General features: G+C 39.6%; 1 protein-coding gene across 1 annotated transcript; it reads right to left on the bottom strand.

The window, feature by feature from the left end:
- Positions 1-458: 458 nt before the first annotated feature.
- Positions 459-19,710, bottom strand: LOC143371107 (uncharacterized). The gene is made up of 22 exons (XM_076815981.1): positions 19,160-19,710; positions 18,930-19,088; positions 17,805-18,454; positions 17,659-17,740; positions 15,852-16,521; positions 15,070-15,257; positions 13,432-13,602; positions 13,218-13,364; positions 13,057-13,132; positions 12,800-12,935; positions 11,216-11,293; positions 9,931-10,471; positions 9,339-9,791; positions 7,357-7,540; positions 6,548-6,707; positions 6,001-6,082; positions 5,070-5,428; positions 3,871-4,148; positions 2,960-3,150; positions 2,072-2,380; positions 1,919-1,997; positions 459-1,037 (listed from the first exon to the last, which is right to left on the bottom strand). Exons 1-22 carry the CDS (start codon positions 19,672-19,674, stop codon positions 825-827), a joined length of 5,721 nt encoding a protein of 1,906 aa, XP_076672096.1. The 5' UTR covers positions 19,675-19,710; the 3' UTR covers positions 459-824.
- Between the last annotated feature and the right edge of the window lie 639 nt (positions 19,711-20,349).

Raw genomic sequence — 20,349 nt, 5'->3', positions numbered from 1 at the left:
GGTACCTTTTATATCTACAAAACGAAGCTCGAAAATTACTGTTCTTATTAAACCATATATTCTACTTTGCTACAAATCCTTTTCACTGAAATATATGCGAAAACATTTACATTATCATTAGTGTTAAAAATATCATAATTATCATATACTTCTGAAAACAATCACGACTAGTCGTTTAACTGATATTTCTTGGTTTCAAAACTATCCCTAACGACTCATTCTTGGGGGGGTTCTGGCTTAAAAATTCTTACACCTGATCATACTGCATAATTATAACTATTACGTTGTGATTTTGCAGTGTGATCAAATGTAAGAATTTTTAAGCAAGAAAATCGGCTCCCGAATCGCAAATCGGGTCCCGTAATTTCGGGTACCCGCACACCCCTACTCATTCTATAGAAATATGTAGCAACGAGTGCTTGCTAATATGAATAGTAAGCTATTTAAATAGTGATGTGGAAGTTTCATTTTCATCTTATTATACATTTTCAAGAATACAAAATAAATATATTTAGACCATTTGGACATGGATACATCTATATTATTTACAATCATATTACATAGTTACATATTAAATATTTCCATTCTAACAGAGTCCATGATAACTCAGATAATTCATATAGGTACTTGTACGTTTCGCCGTTCTCTAAGACTTTCCATTTTATCCAAATTCTATTTTACACACGAACATCGTATGCTTCTCCCGATACAAGAACATAGTTGCATTGTTCTCCTTCCTCCCTCGTTCGTTTCGATTCATTCGCAGAAACGAGTTCGGGCACCATTTCAGTGACCTGCTCAAAATGACGGTCCCCTTACACTTATTAGAATCGTGTGATGAATATGGAAATTATGGCGAGCAACGATGTAAGGGCTATTGTGCTAGCGGAACTTCGGAAATGTTCTTCATGCTCCAACAACCAGTCATCGATTACTCCTGCGTGGGTATTAATCCATTCAATGTTCCTTGTCGCCTTCTCTATGGTACTCTGCACAAGATCTGGCTGCGCCCTGGCCTTTGTGCTGAATTTGGTCAGCTGAAAGAATAGGATATTCAGAATATTAATATATTATTTATGGAGATCCTATTAACAACCTGTCAAGCATATTAAAGATATTAATTATAATATAGTCACATGCTTGAAAACGCATTGCCCACGGGCTGTTAATTACCGAGTTACCTAACAATCAAGGTAAGTCATCGATTAACAGAATCATTGAATAGCTTTACAAACATTATTAACTAGCAGAAGAAATCCATTTACAGGGATCGAAGGAAACTCTTAAAATTTTCAATTAATTATGAAATAACTGTAATTTTATGACTATTATCTTTTCTATTCCGAGAAAACTGTTATAAAATTCAGTGTATTAATTGAAACATTTATTCCATATATTTTTGTGTAAATAATAATTCAATTTCTTGAAAGTAGAAAAAGGTGCTAGTTAAGCAGGAACATTTATTTTGCTATGAAAATAATTAAACCGTTCGGTGAAAATTATTATATAAAAATTTCTCTTCTATATTTATCCTGCTTCCAACTCCTTAAATAATACTAATTAAAAAAATATTCCTAACTTTTATATTTTACCCTTAAAGTATATATTCCTTCAGAACTTTTATTAATCGAACAACTGTTAAAACTGAACTCTTGCAGCAGAGTTAACTTAAAACAGAAAGGAATTGATTTAAAAGTTAAAAGTTCGATAAATAACTTTTATCTATAAAACTTAACAGTTTCATTCGACCCCTGCTCATGAATGACAATTCTATCTATTACTCCATTTTGTATGTGGAACAAGTGGATGTGTGTATATGGAAAATATCGCGTATAGGTAAGTGGCACATGCCAATATACAATACAGAGTCCAGATAACGTTCTTAACGGAGAGAATAATTAGTAAATCTTAACTGTACCTGGAAGAATTGATCCTTATTCGTGATAGCGTTGCCAAGGGTCTCTATGCACGATTTTATCTTCTCGTCAGCTTTGTCGCTGAAATAAGAAAAACGGTTTGGTTATGGCTTTTGCATTTCAATAGCATAGTATTCAGTGTTATAGATAATTACAGCTTCTTTATCTTCTCCAGTTCCGTGGTAATTACATCCAGGGCGAGGTTCAATCCCTCAGGGTTGTCAGAGATTACGGCCTGCAGAGCGATATTGAAGTCAACGGTGGAGTTCTCCTCAAGAGACGACATCAGGAATTTCCTGAGAATTTCCATCGTGCCAGAGCAACCCATGATAGGCAGCAGACCGTTCTTCTCGTCCTGGTCGAATGTAGAATTCATCAGGGTTGCCATAGTTGTGTTCCACGTCTTCTCATCGGCGGTTCTTAATCCCACGCAGATAATGTTGTTCTTCAAATCGGCATCGAGTCTGTAAACACACACAAATATCATTTACATAGTTATGACACCACAAAGACTATATGGCAAATTAAGATCCACAACTGTGCGTTGATCTCACAGTTCGTAAGGGAAAAAATGGCGCGTAACTCGCGACAGAATTGTTAAAAGGTAGGTCTTCGGGTAGAACTAAATCGAGAAGCCAGAATCAAGCTTTAAAGTTAGATAAAATTCAGGCATTCAGATTAGCAGGCAAAGTCGAGCTTCTTCCTACCTCACTACCTACCGTCAACTGTCACACATTTTATAAAATCTTCACGTCTATCGTAGTCTTATCGTCTTGATTTGGAACCAAATTAAGTGGATAGTACGCAAATTTTCAACCCTTATTATTAATGCACTATGACTCGCAATGTACTGTGCCTTGGAGATATATAGTGATTAATCTGGGAGGTATTCGTCAGGGTACAATTACCAAATGTGTTTATCACAACTCGTTACAGGATCGTACTAATTTGGTCACATTTCTACACACTCCAAGACTCCTAACACACCACCATATCTACGCAAGGCGCAGTGCGCGCAGAGTACTGAATCGATAAGAACTTACGGATTCTTAGCAGGATCTTTGACCCACAAGTCAAATGCCTCCTTGGCGTATTTCGTGCAGTCTTCCTGCTCAGCTCTGCAAGCCCATTTCAGTAGGTTCGTTCTAAGAAGTTTCGTCACGTGTTCGTCCTTGTTCGTGGGTTTGTATGGTACAGTTTTCGTCAATTCTTTCAATATATACCTGACGTAAAGCTGAAACAACGAGCACAGTATAAGAAAATCTGTAACATATGTTGGGCGTAGGATCCGCGAAAAAGTCTGGTTATGCGTGAGTGAAACAATGTATATTATTTTGGAAATTCAAGATTCTGTTAGTAGAATTAACGCTTTGAGTGGCGTCGGCGTGTTTTCATGCCGAGGGGTTTGCACCTCGTGTGGAGTTACGCGTATTTCCTTGCCCATATTTTCTGTAAAGCAGGGAAAGAATTGACCTACGACAGGGGTGCACAGGGAGCCGTTTTAGCGCCTACCTGCGAGCAACCCGCCTGTCCCGTTGCTAAGATTAGAATCGGTGAGACGAACTGCAGTAGTGTACGTGCATTTGTTATGACTTGAGCCCAGCTATATATGCTTACGCTACGAGCCTACACTACTGCAGTTCTCCTCAGCGATTCTAACCTGAGCAACAGGATAGGCGGGTTGCTCGCAGTTAGGCGCTAAAAACGGCTCCCTGTGCACCTCTGACCGACGAGTTTCCAAATGTTTACTTTGAAAACTAAGCAAGCTCAGAGTTTGCTTCGTACGAAATTTCCCCGGGATGTGTGATCATTCGGAGAGGCCGATTTAAAGAGCTATTCTTCGAAATCTTGCGCCACTCAAAGTGTTAATAAATTAGAAACAGATGTTTTCGAACTTGAGAGTAGGAAATGAAAGAAGAAGAAATCGTTGATCTGTTCACGTGCATGCATGTACCTGTAAAATTGCATAGTTATTCGAAGACTGCATCATACTGTGCACGAAGTTCAAATTCCTGAAAGCTGTGGTCCACGGGATGTAGTCTGCTTCCTGGGTGAGATAACTAGTGAGGGACAATGCGATGGTAAAATTTAAGCGACTTGTTCGGGCCAGGTTCAAAGCGTCATCGAGCAATTGAGCACGGCTCAAGGGGCTTATATTTTTATAGTCCTTCGTGTTTAAGTAGTCCGATAGAAGCTTCCAATTGTTGTCGTCGTAGTTCACGCGATAGTAACCTGAAAAATAATTATCGCTTTTGTTAAATCTAGAACACCTTGGAAGAAGTAAAAGATGCATGAAACCGCAGACATTCGTGTGAATGAAATATCCTGTTCTGCTTGCGTTTAACTTGAGGCAGATAAAAATAAATATGAACTTCTATCGGGTCCAATAATTAAACCGTATACAAATGAAATAGGAACACATGTTCTACTATTAATAGTCAAACCACGAATTAAAAAATAATTTCGAATTTGTAACGTCTATCACGAATATATGTTGATGTTTATATAGGTAAACAAATTTGGCGACTCGATATACACTTTCTTTCTTTCTTTCGTCTCAGCTTCCATAAAATCCTCCCCCTTTCGGTAACACGATTACCACTTTACTTTAGACCTATACCGAACTCGTAAATTTGGGAATTAAATGGCATCACCGAATTCCGTTTCTGAATTTCGAACATCCTGCTTTAGGAGTAATGGGGACTGATTAACAATTGAAAATATTGGACGAATTCGCTACAGCTCTACCACCAAGTATACAGTAGTAATGAAAAGAAAGTACAAACTGTAACGACAGTAAGATACTTCCACTAGAAAGAATTAAATACTTAAATTTATCATAATATATAAAGCAGAGAGCTTCTAATATGTTTGTGTGTCTGTCTCCCGCATAAAAACTTTCGACCGATAAACTCATTATGCTTGACTAATCCAGATGAATGTGACTATTTAAAAAAAAAACTAAAAAATTTTTTTTATAAATCTAAATTTCGGGCGAAGCGGGGTATTAAAGCTGGTATCCTATAAATTGGAGGGTTGCCAGCATAGATCATAATATTTCAAGCCTAGTATTAGATTAATTACACAGCCATGTAAAACCATCAGTTTTAAACTTTCTTTCCCCCACCACCGTACAGATATTACGTTACACACCTATTTGGTTCACGTTGAAAATGATCCAATCATTTTCATTGTTCTTTGTTGTAACCTGCGCCGACTTATTTCCTGATTTCAACCATCCTTTCAGGGTGAAGGTGAAATTTCTTAAGCTTTTGTCGGTGTAGGATAGAGGTATCCACCACGTGGTGTTATCGCCAGTTCCGTTCAATGTGAATCGTTCTTGACTTATATCGTAGACTCCGGCCGTGTTCTTTTTAACGTTAAGTACTGGATAGCCAGGTTTGGTTACCCATTCGTTCATGATTTCCTTGAGTTCCTTGCCTTCCCATTTATCCTTACTAGCGTTCTGGAGCGACGCGAAGAGTGCATCGGAATCAGCAACACCCAGCTTACTGTAATGATTATTATTAATACCAGTTAGGTACATGGAACAATACAATAATACAATCCTGTTTCAAGGAATTAGGTACATTAAAAGAAGCGTTCTTATAAAGAGTACCTATTTCATATTCCGCAATTCGGTATGTCTACGAGAATACTAGCTTTCGAACAACACTAATTGCTTTATTATTCCTTCGTTCTTATTGCATTAGTATTTTTGTGGAACGGAAATTAATCAACGCTACATTATTCTATACCGACATTAATTACACGAACAAGTTAACTTTCGACCCCCCCAGCGCAGATATACGTATGCAATTAATTCCCTGAAATAAAACACGCGAAAGTTCGTAGGGCAGGTGTACCGTTTGTGGCCATTGTACTGTTTTTGGCCATGTGCTTCATTGTCTCATATTTAAATTGCTTGCAGATCATTGTTATGTGGAGGATTTCACATAACCAGAAATATAAGGTTACATTTATTGCTTACACGGAAAAATATTATATTTTTTAAGAGGTGGCCAAAAACTGGTGCAATATCTTAAAATGGCCACAAATGGTGCATGCGCCCTATTGTACGTACTGTTTGTTCAGATAATCCCTCAAGCCCGCCTGGAAGACCTCTGGTGTCAAAATATGCGACATCATTCGAATAATCGATCCAGCTGTAGAGAATTCAAGTCATATCATTATACATTATATCGTCGTAGGGGCTATAAATATCGCCATCGTCAGCGCCAAAAAGAGCGATTTAAAATCACTCTATTTCCTATTCTATATTACTCCTTCAATTTTATATTTCTCACGAAACAATGCCACTCGAACTTCTCGGCCTCATGTGTCTTGTACTTTATCTTCGTACTGATAATGTTTATAACCAGGGTATATCGTATTAATTGATTGATAAGATAAGACTACGCTGGTATTAGATCACGAGCGTGCCCGGTTGCTGGTGTCGGTGGCGCGAGGTAATAAACAGAAATTATTAGGAGTACGTATCATGTTTGCTCGCGCTTTTTTAATCTATACTGTAACAAAGTGTCTCGTACAGAGATAGCTCTGAATGGGCTGAGGTCATTTAGTCGCGCATAGGCAACGACGATGGTGTATTTAACCGATTAAAATCTTACATTTCTCGTAGGCGACTCTGTCGAACAGGGCCATGATTTCTGTCGGGCTGTTGACGGCCTTGTTCATGGGGCGCGTCTGCTCGCCTGCATCGAAAAGGAAAGCCTTCCCTTGCAAGGAGTCCGAAACGTAATATTCCATTAAGCGCCAGGATGGCTCCAACTGAAAGTGTGCGCAACAAGTCGTGAGATTTCGTCAGATTTTAGATCATGCGACACGGTAAGATTAGTGACTTTCAAGCTCCGACACTCTACACTTTCACCTCGTGTTCAGACATGAGTACTTAATGCAAGCATTTGGGGGCAGATAAGAGTACAGTAATTCATCTCGAAAACGTATATAGCGTTAAGCATAATATCTTCGGGAGACGGATGAAGAATTAGAAGAAGTTTCTTGAATTCAATATGCTTCGGAACGTCCAGAATTGATTTGCATCTTGCATAATCTTCGTATCTGATAACGATGTGTTTGAGAAGTGTAAGCAGTTATTCTTGACTAGATGCCCGGTGTGTCTAATGATTAATTAATTTCGTGAATCGTTGAATGAAGTTACGTGTAAAATAATTAGGGACAAAAGTGTAGAGATAATTTAGCATTCTCATTTTCTGGATATCAGATATTGATATGTATATGACTAAGTAGAAAGGAACTCCTACATTTAGAGTAGTAATTCACCGTTGCCTCTATCCAAATTTTTAATTACCACGGAGTTCCTTTCCTTCTTTACTTCCACTTGAACGAGTGTAATGAATTTCGTATTCTCGGCGCAACTTTGCAATATAGAATCGAAGACGTAATCGTTGGCACTTACTTTATCCATGATGAAGTGTTGCATGTAATTAGCGAACCCTTCGTTCAGCCAGATGTATTCCCACCATTTCGGGCTGACCAGATTCCCGAACCATTGATGTGCGAACTCGTGTGCTATTATCGTTGCTATGCTCTGCTTGGAAGCAGTCGTGGTGACATTTTCTTCATACTGGAGGGCACTTTCCCTTTAACAATCAAATATTAAAAAAATTTATGTGACAATCCAGATCCCGTTATTCCTCGTACTAATATTTATTTTCATACGTAAGCGTGTCGTTCTAGAAAGCAACGTAATAGCGGCTTCATGGAACTGTGAAACTTGTGGAAACGTGTTATATCAAGTTGTTTGGTCGTATTTATATGCACAAATGAACTGCACATGAATATATTCATATACATTGGCGTAACTATTTAGTGGGCCGGGTGGGCCTACCGCCCTCCCCAAAACGCGGAATGGCCCCTCCCTAGAAACTATCGAAATAACTAAAAAACATTCTTCTGTTAAATAATCAATAATTTTTTATTTAGTTCGCCCTTTGTTTTAGTGTTAAATAAATATGTAGGTGAACGATTGTAATAACATGTGAAAGTATATGAAGATTTTCTCTACTTATAAAAAAAAAGAGGGAGGGGAAGGGATGCGACCTGACTCCCACCAGACAAAAATCCTAGCTACGCCAATGTTTATATATAGACGAATAAACAAGTTGCAAATATACAATAAAACTTGTTCGTAACTAGCTCCGTTCTGGAAATGAACGAGTTTAAGGGGTCATTCTACTTTGATCAGCCGAAAAATGAAGCTATATTTAAAGATTTTTTTCTCAGTAAATACAACATATGACGAAATAAATCTTTTTGGAATTTATTAAACTACTCTTATATTACAAAAAAAATTAGAAAGATTGTTTTTAATTTGTTTCATATGTTTTTTTTTATAGCGTCAATGTGACAACTCCAAAATAGACGTATATTCGTGGCGTGGGTGATTCCCTGGCTCAGGCTTACATGAAATAAAAAATTCGAAAAGATTCTTAATATGTACGAGTGTGGCTGTCGCCTGTAGCTAACTTAACAATTTTTGTCGAAAAATAACCGAGATTTTTCTCGGGGAACATTCGAGAAAACACTCTTTTGGGGAACTTTTTCTTTCAAACGGGCGCCATTATGTTATTTCTCAACAAAAATTATTAATTGAGCCACGGGCGATAGACACACTCATACAGATTAAGAATCTTTTCGATTTTTTTATTTTAGATAAGCCTGACCCGGAAAATCATCAATTTTTCAAGGTGTCACATGCACGCCATAAAAAGACATATGAAACAATTTAAAAACAATCTTTTTAATTTTTTTGTATAACATAAGAGTAGCTTAATAAATTCCAAAAAGATTTATTTCATTACATGTTGTATTTATTAGAAAAAAATCTTAAAAAAATAGCTTCATTTATCGGCCGATCAAAGTAGAACGACCCCTTAATGTTCTCCACGGTAGGCGTGCACCGAAGTACAGCTGGTGGCGTCCAAAGGGGACTCTGAGATTAGAGGAACGCTTCGCGAAGGTCCTACACGGACAAAAACCGTTCCCCTTACCTCATCACAACCCTCAAACACCACCAACCATATTTTGGTGCTCAGGTACTCGATTGAAATTCAAACTGAACTTTTTCAAATACGAAGCGATTTACTTGCAAATTGAATTTTATAAATTCAACTTACCTTTCCGTGTCGAATTACCATCACTTACGAGACACTCTGTAGATACAGTACACCTAAGTAGACCAAGACCACTCGTCCTGCCGAACACTCTTGCACTGTCATGAACGAATCGTGTTCACCGATATGAATAGAACAGTGCGATTTAAAAAGCACTCGATGATTTCGGAATTTTCGCGTTCGTCATTCACGCCGGTGGATTAATCCCCCAAATGTACGAAGACAGGTGCCTTGATCAAATCTGAGTGCACGTCACGATAATTACCTGTACGTCACAAGACCCCAATTCTCCATAGCGCCTGCCGTGAAGTCCTTGATAGATATCTGATCCATCTTATCCATGTAATCGCTGTATTTGATTCCCGTATAATTGTCCAACTTTCCTATCACCGCTTCGCCCACTTCCAAAGCATAGCTCGCTTGATTCGCAGCGTCTGCTTTCGTCCAAACTCTAAAGGTTCCGTTCGCGTTCGTTGTATTGACATAGTCGGAGACCACAAAAGCCACAAGGTAGGTGGACATTGGCGGACTTGTTTTGAAAGAGGTAGTGCACGTCGAGTTTTGCATTTTTTTTCCTGCTTCAGCCATATTGGAAATTGCCGTATAGTTCGTCGAATGTGTTATAGAAATTGTGAAGTTCGCTTTGTACGCGGGCTCGTCCCAACATGGAAATGCTAGCCGAGCACGTGTTGGCTCGAAGTGAGTTGTGGCGATATATCTGTAACACGCGAAGGACATTTTCGAAAATTATCGCCGCCGCAGATAACGGCAGACTAATTGCGAACTAATAGCAGCTGTGGCTCAAAGTAATCGCCATCGTTTTACGTGATTACGTCATAGTGATCGTGCGTACTTACTTTACGGTGCCGTCTTTCGTCAGATACCTGCTTCTGTAAAACCCAACTTTTTGGTCATTTAACTCGCCGGAGTAGTTAATTGTGAGATCGTATTCTGTGCCATTCTGGAGTGTATCGGCGAACGTGACAACCACAAACTCTTCCTCATCGTTCACATCTACTTTCGTCGCTATCTGCGGTTTCTTGATACTCCCTCCAACCACATCAACATTATTTGCTGCTATTGTCAGATTTTTAGCGTTCAAAGTTAAGGCTGTTGTGTCTTCCTGCAGAACGAGCGTGATTATCGCTTGCCCCGTGAACTGGAACTTCGTCAAGTCTGGCTGCAGGTGAAGATTGTACTTCGTAGGTTTGGCAATATTCGGCAACCTGTATTTAACGTTTGTCGCACCATCTGCTTGAGAGGTCACTGTATTTTCAGAAAGCAGATCCGCCCGACATATCGCCGAGAGCAGAAGCAACGGCAGAAACACTAAGCCTGACATCCTCGATTGGTTTGTCACTAAAATCCCATTCAGTGGACGATCCACTTCGGTTGCTCCTGTTTCAGAAAACACATCACTTGTTACACGTAGGGTACCACACAGAGATGGAAGGCGTTACGTTGCGATCGTCAAGAAATATTTATTTAATTTTTACTCGACGGTAGAAACTCGAAATAAATCCTTTCAAACACCAACCGAATATTAGGTATGTTCAATAATTATTTATATTTCAAACGAGAAACTCTACTACGAATGACTATCGTATCAAGCAGGAAGCTTCAGCTCTATGATCGCCGTTGAATTAAAAAATCTATAAGCAAGGCTGCCTTATTTTCGTTCGCACTGTCCCCCGTGCGATCCCGCTCGAAATTTGTCTCGAACGTGATTTCCAGAATCATCGAAGCGTATTTGCTAGATAGCATCGGCGTTTATTGAATTTTCCCGACACTTGTGGCAATAATCTCGATAACGTACCTTGTAAATGAACGATCAACGGTCGGGCGTAAAAAAAAAATAAAGAAACCCGACGAGTAAATTGTGCGCCGGCGATTACCGTCTGAAAGACTACATGCACAAATGTTCGTGCTTTATAAGGCACTCACGGTAGGACTATTATCGAAAATATGGCCGGCTAGTCTAATCTTATCAATCCAGTTTTTCCGATCGAACACGGGATATCGGTTATCGTTGGCTAGTGACCGGCAAATGAGCTACTATGCCCCGCGAAATTTCTCTGAAATGTTCACCTCCGCTTTTAAAGCAACGGCTTTACTGATAATGTGGCAATCAACACATAGTACTATTCCACCAATGAACGCCAGAACCGACGCCAGATACGACGAAATCCTCGGCAGTTTCGTTTTTTATCGTTGATATCACTGAAACAATGTTATACTGTATTAGGTAATCTCACATCTTGATTTAACGGACGAGATAAAATGATAAGTTTCCCCGTGATCATTGAACGTTATTTGTGAAACAGGTGAAACATTTGCTGCCCTGGTCGTGCGTCATAAAATGACGATGCTTTCGAGACATATTTAACTGTAATATTCAGCGCGGGGTATGAGAAATATTTAGAAGATATTGTCTACAGTATTTTATTTATCCTGTTACAGAATAACAATAATTCTCTGATTCGCGATCGACTTCGATGTTTCCAGTGGCGTATCAATAAATTATTATGCTTTGAAATTCATGATGATTCGTAATGTCCTTTTCATTGCAATCGCGTTTACATATACACAAGGTTTATTGGTCTCCTGTATACTGAATAATTGTTAATCAGTTAATAATTAACTGTCGCGCGTTGGTTCAATTGAATTCGATTGTACGTGGATAATTGCTTCATATTATTTCAATACAAGTATTTATATACATTGCAGCAATTCGCCCACGAAGAATGTAATGAATGTATATTGTCATCATTTGATGCACTCAGAATAAGTGCTGCTTATATTTACTCTTCGTTTCGTGTATCAGAGCTCACATCCAACTGAACGATTCTACTTACCTTTTAGTCCACTTACAAGGAAACGTTGGCAACCTGAAATTTCTGATTTTATTTCTTCTGGGGGAATTCACCCGTAAGGGGTGAAATCAGCCCTCAAAGTTATCGCGCAGATTTCGTTGTCTTTAATATACTTACAGTTAGAAAGTTGGGAACGTTTCCTCGTTAGCATACAGACTGGCGTTAGAAGTCGATTATAATACTGGCTGATGCGAAGATAGTGATCTAATACACCTTACTACTAATGGATCTAACAAATAGTTTTTAAAAAGTCCACTGTTGTCGTAGGGTAAACCAACCAGTGAATGACCGAATTGTTGAATCCATGGACCTCTGAGATTATTAATACTTGAATATATTTATGTATAACAACAAAACAACTGTTAAAATTGCATTTAAATTTATTTTTCTTGAAATTTCTATAAAAAGAATTGCTTATTCTAATCGTAATTTAAAAAAAAATTATAAAGTGCAAAGCCTGTAGAAGCCCAGTAAATGACCGCATACTTTTAATAAGAATTGTACTTATTAATATTTGCTTAATACGCGTAACTAAAAATATAGGATATTAAAACTGCAACTACACTCCATTTATAAACATATAATAATGTTTAAATTTATAATCGACATTTCTTTGCCTAATAGTTATTCACTGGTATGCGGTCAATTACTGGTTGGTTTACCCTATGGTGTGATTCAGTTGAGTAAGACAGTAGTAACATTTTAATGAAGATATCAAAACAAGAGCAAATACATTCTACATTCTCACTTAAACAACGTACATATATTATCGAATTACAATTTTCATATAATTCTATCCACCGCATCCATCACAAATATCAATCTACATATTTCGACAGAAATATAGTGCATTAATCCAAGCAATCGGCAATGATAGGCGAATACTTTTTCACCCATTCCACGTTCGCCGAGGATACAGCGATCGCCTGTTTGGCAGCGTTCAATGCGGCTCCAAGTTCATCCACCTTCTCGGCCACCAATGAACGTAGCTACAACATCAACCGTACAAACGTTTCACGGTAGAATACAACAGATACAACTTATCCAGTGGAGTTAATGAGTGATTGGATTAACACCGACGGTTTAACCAAAAAAAAAAAACAGTGATACCTTCTCTGCTTGTTCCTCTGTGGTTATCGCGTTCCCAATTGCCCCGAGCATCTTACCGAGGAACTCGTATCCCCTTCTAGAAAAAGAAAATTCACGTTTATCGCGAAAAACTCCAGAGCCGTAGATAAGGATGGCAAGAAGCATTCGTAAGGTGTACGTACGAGCTGATGATTCTCTGTAAATTGTGACGAACGAAATCCGTGACACGCTCTACATTTCCCCCGTCGCCGTTTAAAACAGCGTCGACTATAGCAATCCTGTATTGTTTGCGGACACTGTACTCCTCCGATATCGACAAGGCGAGATACCTGGAGGGAAATTTCAGATTTAGGGGCCGTTATCTGAGCATCGGAATCCGTTCGAACGAAACTTTACTTGTCGATCAAATTGGCTCTTCTAGTACAGCCAAGTGCTTGCACGAGTAGCTCCTGCTCGGTTTGTAAATCGGTGTACAACAGCCATCTTTTCAGCACCGTGCGCCAGGCCTTTTCGTCCCCGTTACGTATCCCCTCGCAGTAAACGAAGCCCTTGACATCTTGCAGGATCCTAAGCCGCGCGTCAGCAAATTGTAGCAATGGTAAACGTGGAGCATAATTAGAAGACGTTGGTATTGGGGAATTTAGGAGATTAGGCGTTGGTACCTACTATTGGAGGAATGATTCGGACCTCCAATATGTTATAGAGAATGGATCATCAGTTTCAACACGATGATTTATCTGACTTGATGAAACTATGGGTGCACTGATGGTTGCTGGAAAGTATTGCTTCATGAACGATGCACAATATTTACAAATCAACTTAAGGCAACTCATAGGTTTCAATCTTATCGTTCCATCAGAAAGAGAATGTTGATCGAAATCAATGCAGTGATTCTTAGGCATATCGAAAGTTTGTTTGCATTCTTGGGGAGTATTTTTATTGGATAAGGCTGAAAGAGCGTTCTTTATAGACAGGTATAGAAGAGTACTGCTCAAAGTAGAATCAAGTATAGGTTGCAATGAACAAAGAAGGAAACTGACTTCCACTATGACAATGACATTTCTACATCCCCTAATTGCTTGGAGTTTGAGTAGTGTCACCAGCGCTGATACCGTGCAACAGATTTAAGTGGGAGCAACTTCACAATTTTACTAGTCACGACAGCCTCATCGGGGCTTAAGGGGGTGCAGGACTGTTGAACGACTAAAATCGACGGTTTCTTTTAGGTTGGATTGCTTAGATGCCGGTACTTTTCACAGTTTTTTATGCACATTACTGTCTGCGATTGATTCAGGCGTTCCAGAGGCGAATTTTTAAGCATCGATAAGTTAAAAATTAAACCTTTACCGCAATTTCGTCATTCTTGATTTTCATCTTATTTTCGCCTGTAGAAGCACCCCCTAGAGCATTGAGTATTCGTGAAGTCTAGATAACTGGAGCAAGACCAGAGATGGACAAAATTATCATTGAAATAAAATTTTGAATAGCAAATAAAGTTTAAAAAATTATGTGTCGAATAAAGTTGACACTGGTTAACTTTATTCGTCGAATAAGAAAATTAACATTATTCGTCGAATAATCTAAAGTTAAGGTAACGTTTATTTGACCCGTCATTTAAATAATTTTTTATTTATTTAATGCCCAACTCTATGCAAGACTTTGCATTTACTTGCACGTATTTAAAGGAAAATCCTTTCATCGTATGGGCAATATAAAGAACTATATATTTGTGTGTTTAACAACAAGAAATAGACGATTTCATGTTGTTGTGTAGATGGCATGAAAAGAAGAGTGATTGCGCTAAGGTAATTTTACAAATTAATCTTCTATGATGAAATTGAAATGATTTTGTCACTCTGAAACGACTGGTGTCATATTCTTCCGTCACAAAATCCCTCTGCATTCTATTATATCGGTCGTTGATGCTATGTAACTCTTCTATTTACGCAAGGTTATCATACAACTCGAATGACTCATACGAATGATTCATGACTGGAGTCGTTGCTATATGATATAACGTAAAGTTTCTCATACCGTTCATCGGGCGTGGAGATCCACTTCTGAAATAGAGTTTCAGACGTCCTTAAGCAATGAGCATTGTGCATTAAACAAGAGTTCGATAAGACTATCTGACGTTGTAGTTTGGTCGTGCAACCTTCATGCGCGGATTCATTGAAGCTTAACTGTTCGTACATCGGTTCAAGTAAACGCAGCGCGTGCTCCTGTTCAATGGTAGAAAGCTACATAAGTGATCTTAACAACCATTTCACTTTTTATCAAGTGCACTCAACCGAAGCTTCGTTAAACCACTTCAACTACTTTCGTATCGATAGTAACAATTCTCTCAATTCTATCACGATTGTTCAAAACGCAAGCTTTTGCGATGCTACTAGCAGAACTATCTACGATGACATATTTAATACCTTCAGTTCTCGGAAATAACAAAGAAGCAAAATCCTTTTTAAAGCCTCTAACATTCTGAATTGCACGAATTTGGTCTATCAAAAGCTCCAGTATCCAGGGCCCGATCTAGCTCTGCCGCCGCTCTGGGCAGAAAATGATTTTTGCCGCCCTGTGTATTTAATTATAAATCATTATATTAAAGTATAATTTTTTACAGTGAGTGACTTTATTTGCAGATATTTATTGAATAATAAAAACCTTTTGTTTGATAGAAAATGTAATATTCAGAAATTACCAATTAACCAATTTGACCGCCTCCAAATTTGCCGCTCTGGGTACCCTGCTTGTGCCCCCCCCCCCCCCCCTAGATCTGACCCTGTGATCTCGTTATTACTAAATAGTCTGTTACTTACCTGAAAAGCTCGATGCGCATCCGAGACGCTGCTCAACATTTTGCTCAGAAATTTGAAATTATTAGTGGCAGCGACCCACGGCTCGTAGTCCGTCTCCTGAACTAAGTAGCCGGAGAGTTTGAACGGAATGGAATAATGTATGTAGCCTGCTCTAGCCAAGTTAAAGGCGTCGTCTATGAGCGAGGCTCTGTTCACTTTGTGTATCTTTTCAAAGTCCTCGGATCTCAGGTAGTTAACGAGCATGTGCCAGTTATGCTCGTCATAGTTCACTCGATAGTATCCAACTTGCTGGACGTTGAAAATGACCCAGTCTTCCGACGAGAAGAAATCGATAGTTAGATTCTGGTCTCCTGGTTTCAACCAATGTCTTCCAGATGTCCGAGCGAAATCGGTTATCGACGACTCTGTGGCGGAATTTAATGGTATGTACCATCCAGATGTTTTATGCTCTGTTGCAGATTGATTACGATTTTGGCGGAATGGTTCCTGAGACACCGCAAGCGTCCCTTCTTTATAATTTCGAGTCACTGTCACTAGAGGGAAACCTGGCTGGTTTGTCCACGATTCCATCATATCTTTGATAAGTATGTCGCTTCGTAAATGGCCAATCTTGTCCGAAGAAATCTGCAGATGCTCGTACAAATCGAACGGTGAAGCTGCCTTGTACGACCTACGGTCAAATAATGCGAGCATGGTAGTAAAAGTATGAAATAGATTGACGAGAAAATATGTCGTAAAAATGGAAGATGATTATTCATGATTTTAATAGGTAAGTGAATATTTGTGTTTCGTGTGACATATAAAACACATCTTTATGTGGTGTTATTCAAGAGGAATGACTTGACAAATTTGTCAAGTGCGAGAGCACTTGGATGCGATTGCCTGGTTTAATATCTCATTTATCGGGTTTCTCTAACGATCAATTTGATAACTTGTCGTGTAAGCGATCGGAATTCGAGGAAATGGAGTATGAGAGACGTGTTCCTGTTCTAAAAGTAGTGTTTTGTTCATGTAGGAATGACCAGTGGCGGATTTAAGAAAAAAGGCGCAAGTGGCAAATGTTCTGAGGGGCCCATTTTTTTCGAGAAAATAAAGAGGAAGTTTACTAAAAGCGAAATAAGGGTAGTAGTACTGAAAAAAAATATAGTGTGGATAAAATCAATTTTTTAAGGAGGGCCCCTAGGGGACCCCTGGAGAGGCCCATTTTTCAGGAAAATGAAGAGGTAGTTTACTAAAAACAGTTTTAGTATAGTAGTACGGAAAAAATATAGTTTGGATAAAGTCATAATTTTTTTAAGGTTGGGGCCCTGGGGGGCCTACTGGCCGGGGGCCCAGGCGGCAACTGCTCATCGGCTGCGCTATTAAATCCGCCACTGGGAATGACTATTCTTCGCACAGGTTTTCACCTCATTCGTTCTTTCTCCTGAACCTCAGATTTTTAATTAATTATTTATCAATATATTGCAGTTAAAAAACCGATGCAATATGATCAATAAATAAAGCTTTGACAAACTTTTAATAATTATCAATGATTGCAAAAGAACCGACCGAATATGGAAACCAGTGATATCTGTTAAGTAAGAGAGTTATCAAATTTAATAAAACACTTCTGCGAATTTATTATCGATTCTACAATTATAAGACTCTTAAACTTGATGAAATCGCCCCTCAACCGAACTGCGAGTTATCTTTCCAAAGTGGTTCGAAGGTCTCCTTCGCACCCTGAACATTTAAAACAAAAGTAGCACTGTACATTCCCAAAAAAAAATCCTTGTACACATTATATGCTTTCGTTTGCAATGCTTACATGTTCTTCAGATAACTTTGTAGACCGCATTGGAAAACTGGATACCCAATCACGTGGGAGAGCATACGGATCACGGATGCGCCTGAAGCAGAGCAACTGTCATTGAAATCCACGCGTCAATCGGTCCACGTAAAATGCAACCGAACCTTTCTTGTACGAAACGAAATCCAACGCAGCCATGATGCTGCTGGGGCTCCCTATACTATTGTCGTTCATGACTCGGCTGTGATTCGCAGAATCCAAGAGGAGCGTTGGCTGCAGCATGTCCACGACAAATTTGTCCATCACGTGCCACGTTGGTTGCACCGAGGAGACAGCAAAGTATTGGAAATAAGAGGCAAAACCCTCCTTGAGCCAAGCTACGTTCCAAAACATCGGTGTGACCAGATTCCCAAACCAGGTGTGAGCGTACTCGTGCGCCATTGTGGTGAATCCGTCGAACATGCTCTTCGTAGGGGTGACGCCATCCTCGTACAACACCACCGACTCCCTGAACGTGATCATGCCCCAGTTTTCCATCGCGTGGAAATTAAAATCGACCACAGCAACCTGGTCCATTTTCGGAATTGGATTGTCGATGAGGAGCCAGCTATTCAGGAACGAATATATCGATGTACCTTGATTCAACGCGATCGATCCTCGCTGTCTCATGGATCTGCGCGTCCACATTTTAAAGTTTGGAAAGGAGACCGACGTGTCTGGAACGAAATCGTGCACAGCCCATCCAACCAGGTACGTGGACATCCTTGGGGTGGGTAGGAACGTAGTGACGTAATAATTTGAGTCGTTTCTGAAACTGCATATTTTTTAATGAATGCGATGTAAGTGGCTGTAGAACCTGGTGGTAATTGCATTTTAATTCGGGGCACAGCGAATTCGGAGATTCATTTAGCGTGGGCTGATTTAATTTCGTTTCATTGAAGTTTTTAAATGAAATTGGTGTATGTTTATACACCATCGTGTTTCTATGGATCCTGTGTGAAATTTATCTTTAAATTAACGCAGTGACACAGTACTGCCATTTGCTTTGTGGGCTAAGGGGTTGGGGGTTTTATGAATAATACGGAGGATGGAAGAATGAAAAAATTGCAGGATGAGTACACATCGTTCTCAGACAGCTATACAGTGGATTCTTCTGCCTTGGATGAGAGAGATATTTGGAGTTAAGACGAAGCAAGTACACAAACACATGTGTAAATAAATCTGTCACTTCTGGTGGCAAGTTGGGCGGTGGTGTTAGTGCAACTTGAAAGGTGTACAAAATGACTTACGAACGTTTCACCGAACTCTCCACCCCGGTGTTACTCGTCACCGTCTGGTCCCCGGAATGACCAACGTGCAGCGTGAAAACTGCTTTCAAGTGGGGCTCGTCCATGCAAGGAAATGCACGCCTCGCGAACGTCGGTGAAAATTGCGTGACTCCCATCCACCTGGAAATTCGTTTCTCTAAAACCTTTCCTACCCTCTACCGTACAGACAAACCTCCATGCAGTTGATTTACTTCGTTTCATTATTATCGACGTGAGAGCTCCTGTAAAATCCGAACACATCGTCCCGCACTTCACCGTCGAAGTGAATCTCCAAGGTATACACGCCAGGCTCCAATTGCACCGCGAACTTCACGATGTAAAATTGCCTCTCTTTGTCGGAGCCTCGGCCAAGGATCGGGAAAGTGACAGAATCTGTTTGTTCTCCCCTTCGTTGGCGAGACCACAGCTTCTCTTCCTTTATATCCAAGCCATCGTTGTGCAGCACTATCGCGTCCGTAGGCTCCGTCACTTTTAACGTTACGTCCACGCGTCCTTGGTACCCGAAGTCGTTCACTGCCAATCGAGTGTATAGCCAAAGATCGTATGAAATTGGGACGACCACTTTAGGCAGCCTGTACGACAAACGGTCGATGTCCTTTTCAAGCCTTTTTACAGCGACTGATCCTTGGGGGTGTGCGATGATCGGCGTGATTGGTCCTAGGACTGTTACCATGAGCAAGGCGCTCCGGAAGCCCATTGTACACATCGTAGTGTTATTAAATTACGTTACGATTGTGGGGGGATTAGAACATTTGTCTTCGTCAGTTTCTGTTGGCAACTGTTCATGTAAGACCAGTAACATCCGTTTGGGGCTTTATAGCGTCCATTCTGTATCATTGAGGTGGATACGTGTACTAATTATTTTTATCGTTCAGTTGTCTTTTATCGGGGCTTACGGTCGTTCATGTCTGAGACAGAATGCTCGTATCAAACATCTAATCTCGGTTTAACCTGTTTTTCATGACAGCCTCTGGTCGCAGATGTATCGTGTTTAATCGAGAGGCAATACGTATTTACTTGTGGGGTGGTGTATGTACATACTTTGATATGTTACTTGTTAATGTTACAGAAGTCAGGTTTCGTTGAAGATTTTTTATGATAAGGTAATTTGGGTGACACAGCTAGTTCAGATATATTTATCTAAATTATTTCATCGTGGAGAAGCTTCTTTGATTACAGTATAGTAGTTGAGAATAGGGTGAGAAGTTTAAACAAGTACGCCACGAATGGATCCTTTTTTGGCGTTCTCCCTAGTACCATTTCTGGCTGGCCCACAGTATCCCCAAGGTGGGACTTAGTTGGCCATCAAAATGCCAACAATAAATGCTACTAGAGTTAATATTAAAATATGCCTACAACGCCGTAATTCGCTAAAACATTA

The sequence above is a fragment of the Andrena cerasifolii genome, chromosome 1 (assembly GCF_050908995.1).
Source record: "Andrena cerasifolii isolate SP2316 chromosome 1, iyAndCera1_principal, whole genome shotgun sequence".
In the NCBI taxonomy this organism is placed as follows: Eukaryota; Metazoa; Arthropoda; class Insecta; order Hymenoptera; family Andrenidae; genus Andrena; species Andrena cerasifolii.
Note: the sequence above shows the minus strand (reverse complement) of the source record. Positions and strands in the feature narration are given on the sequence as shown.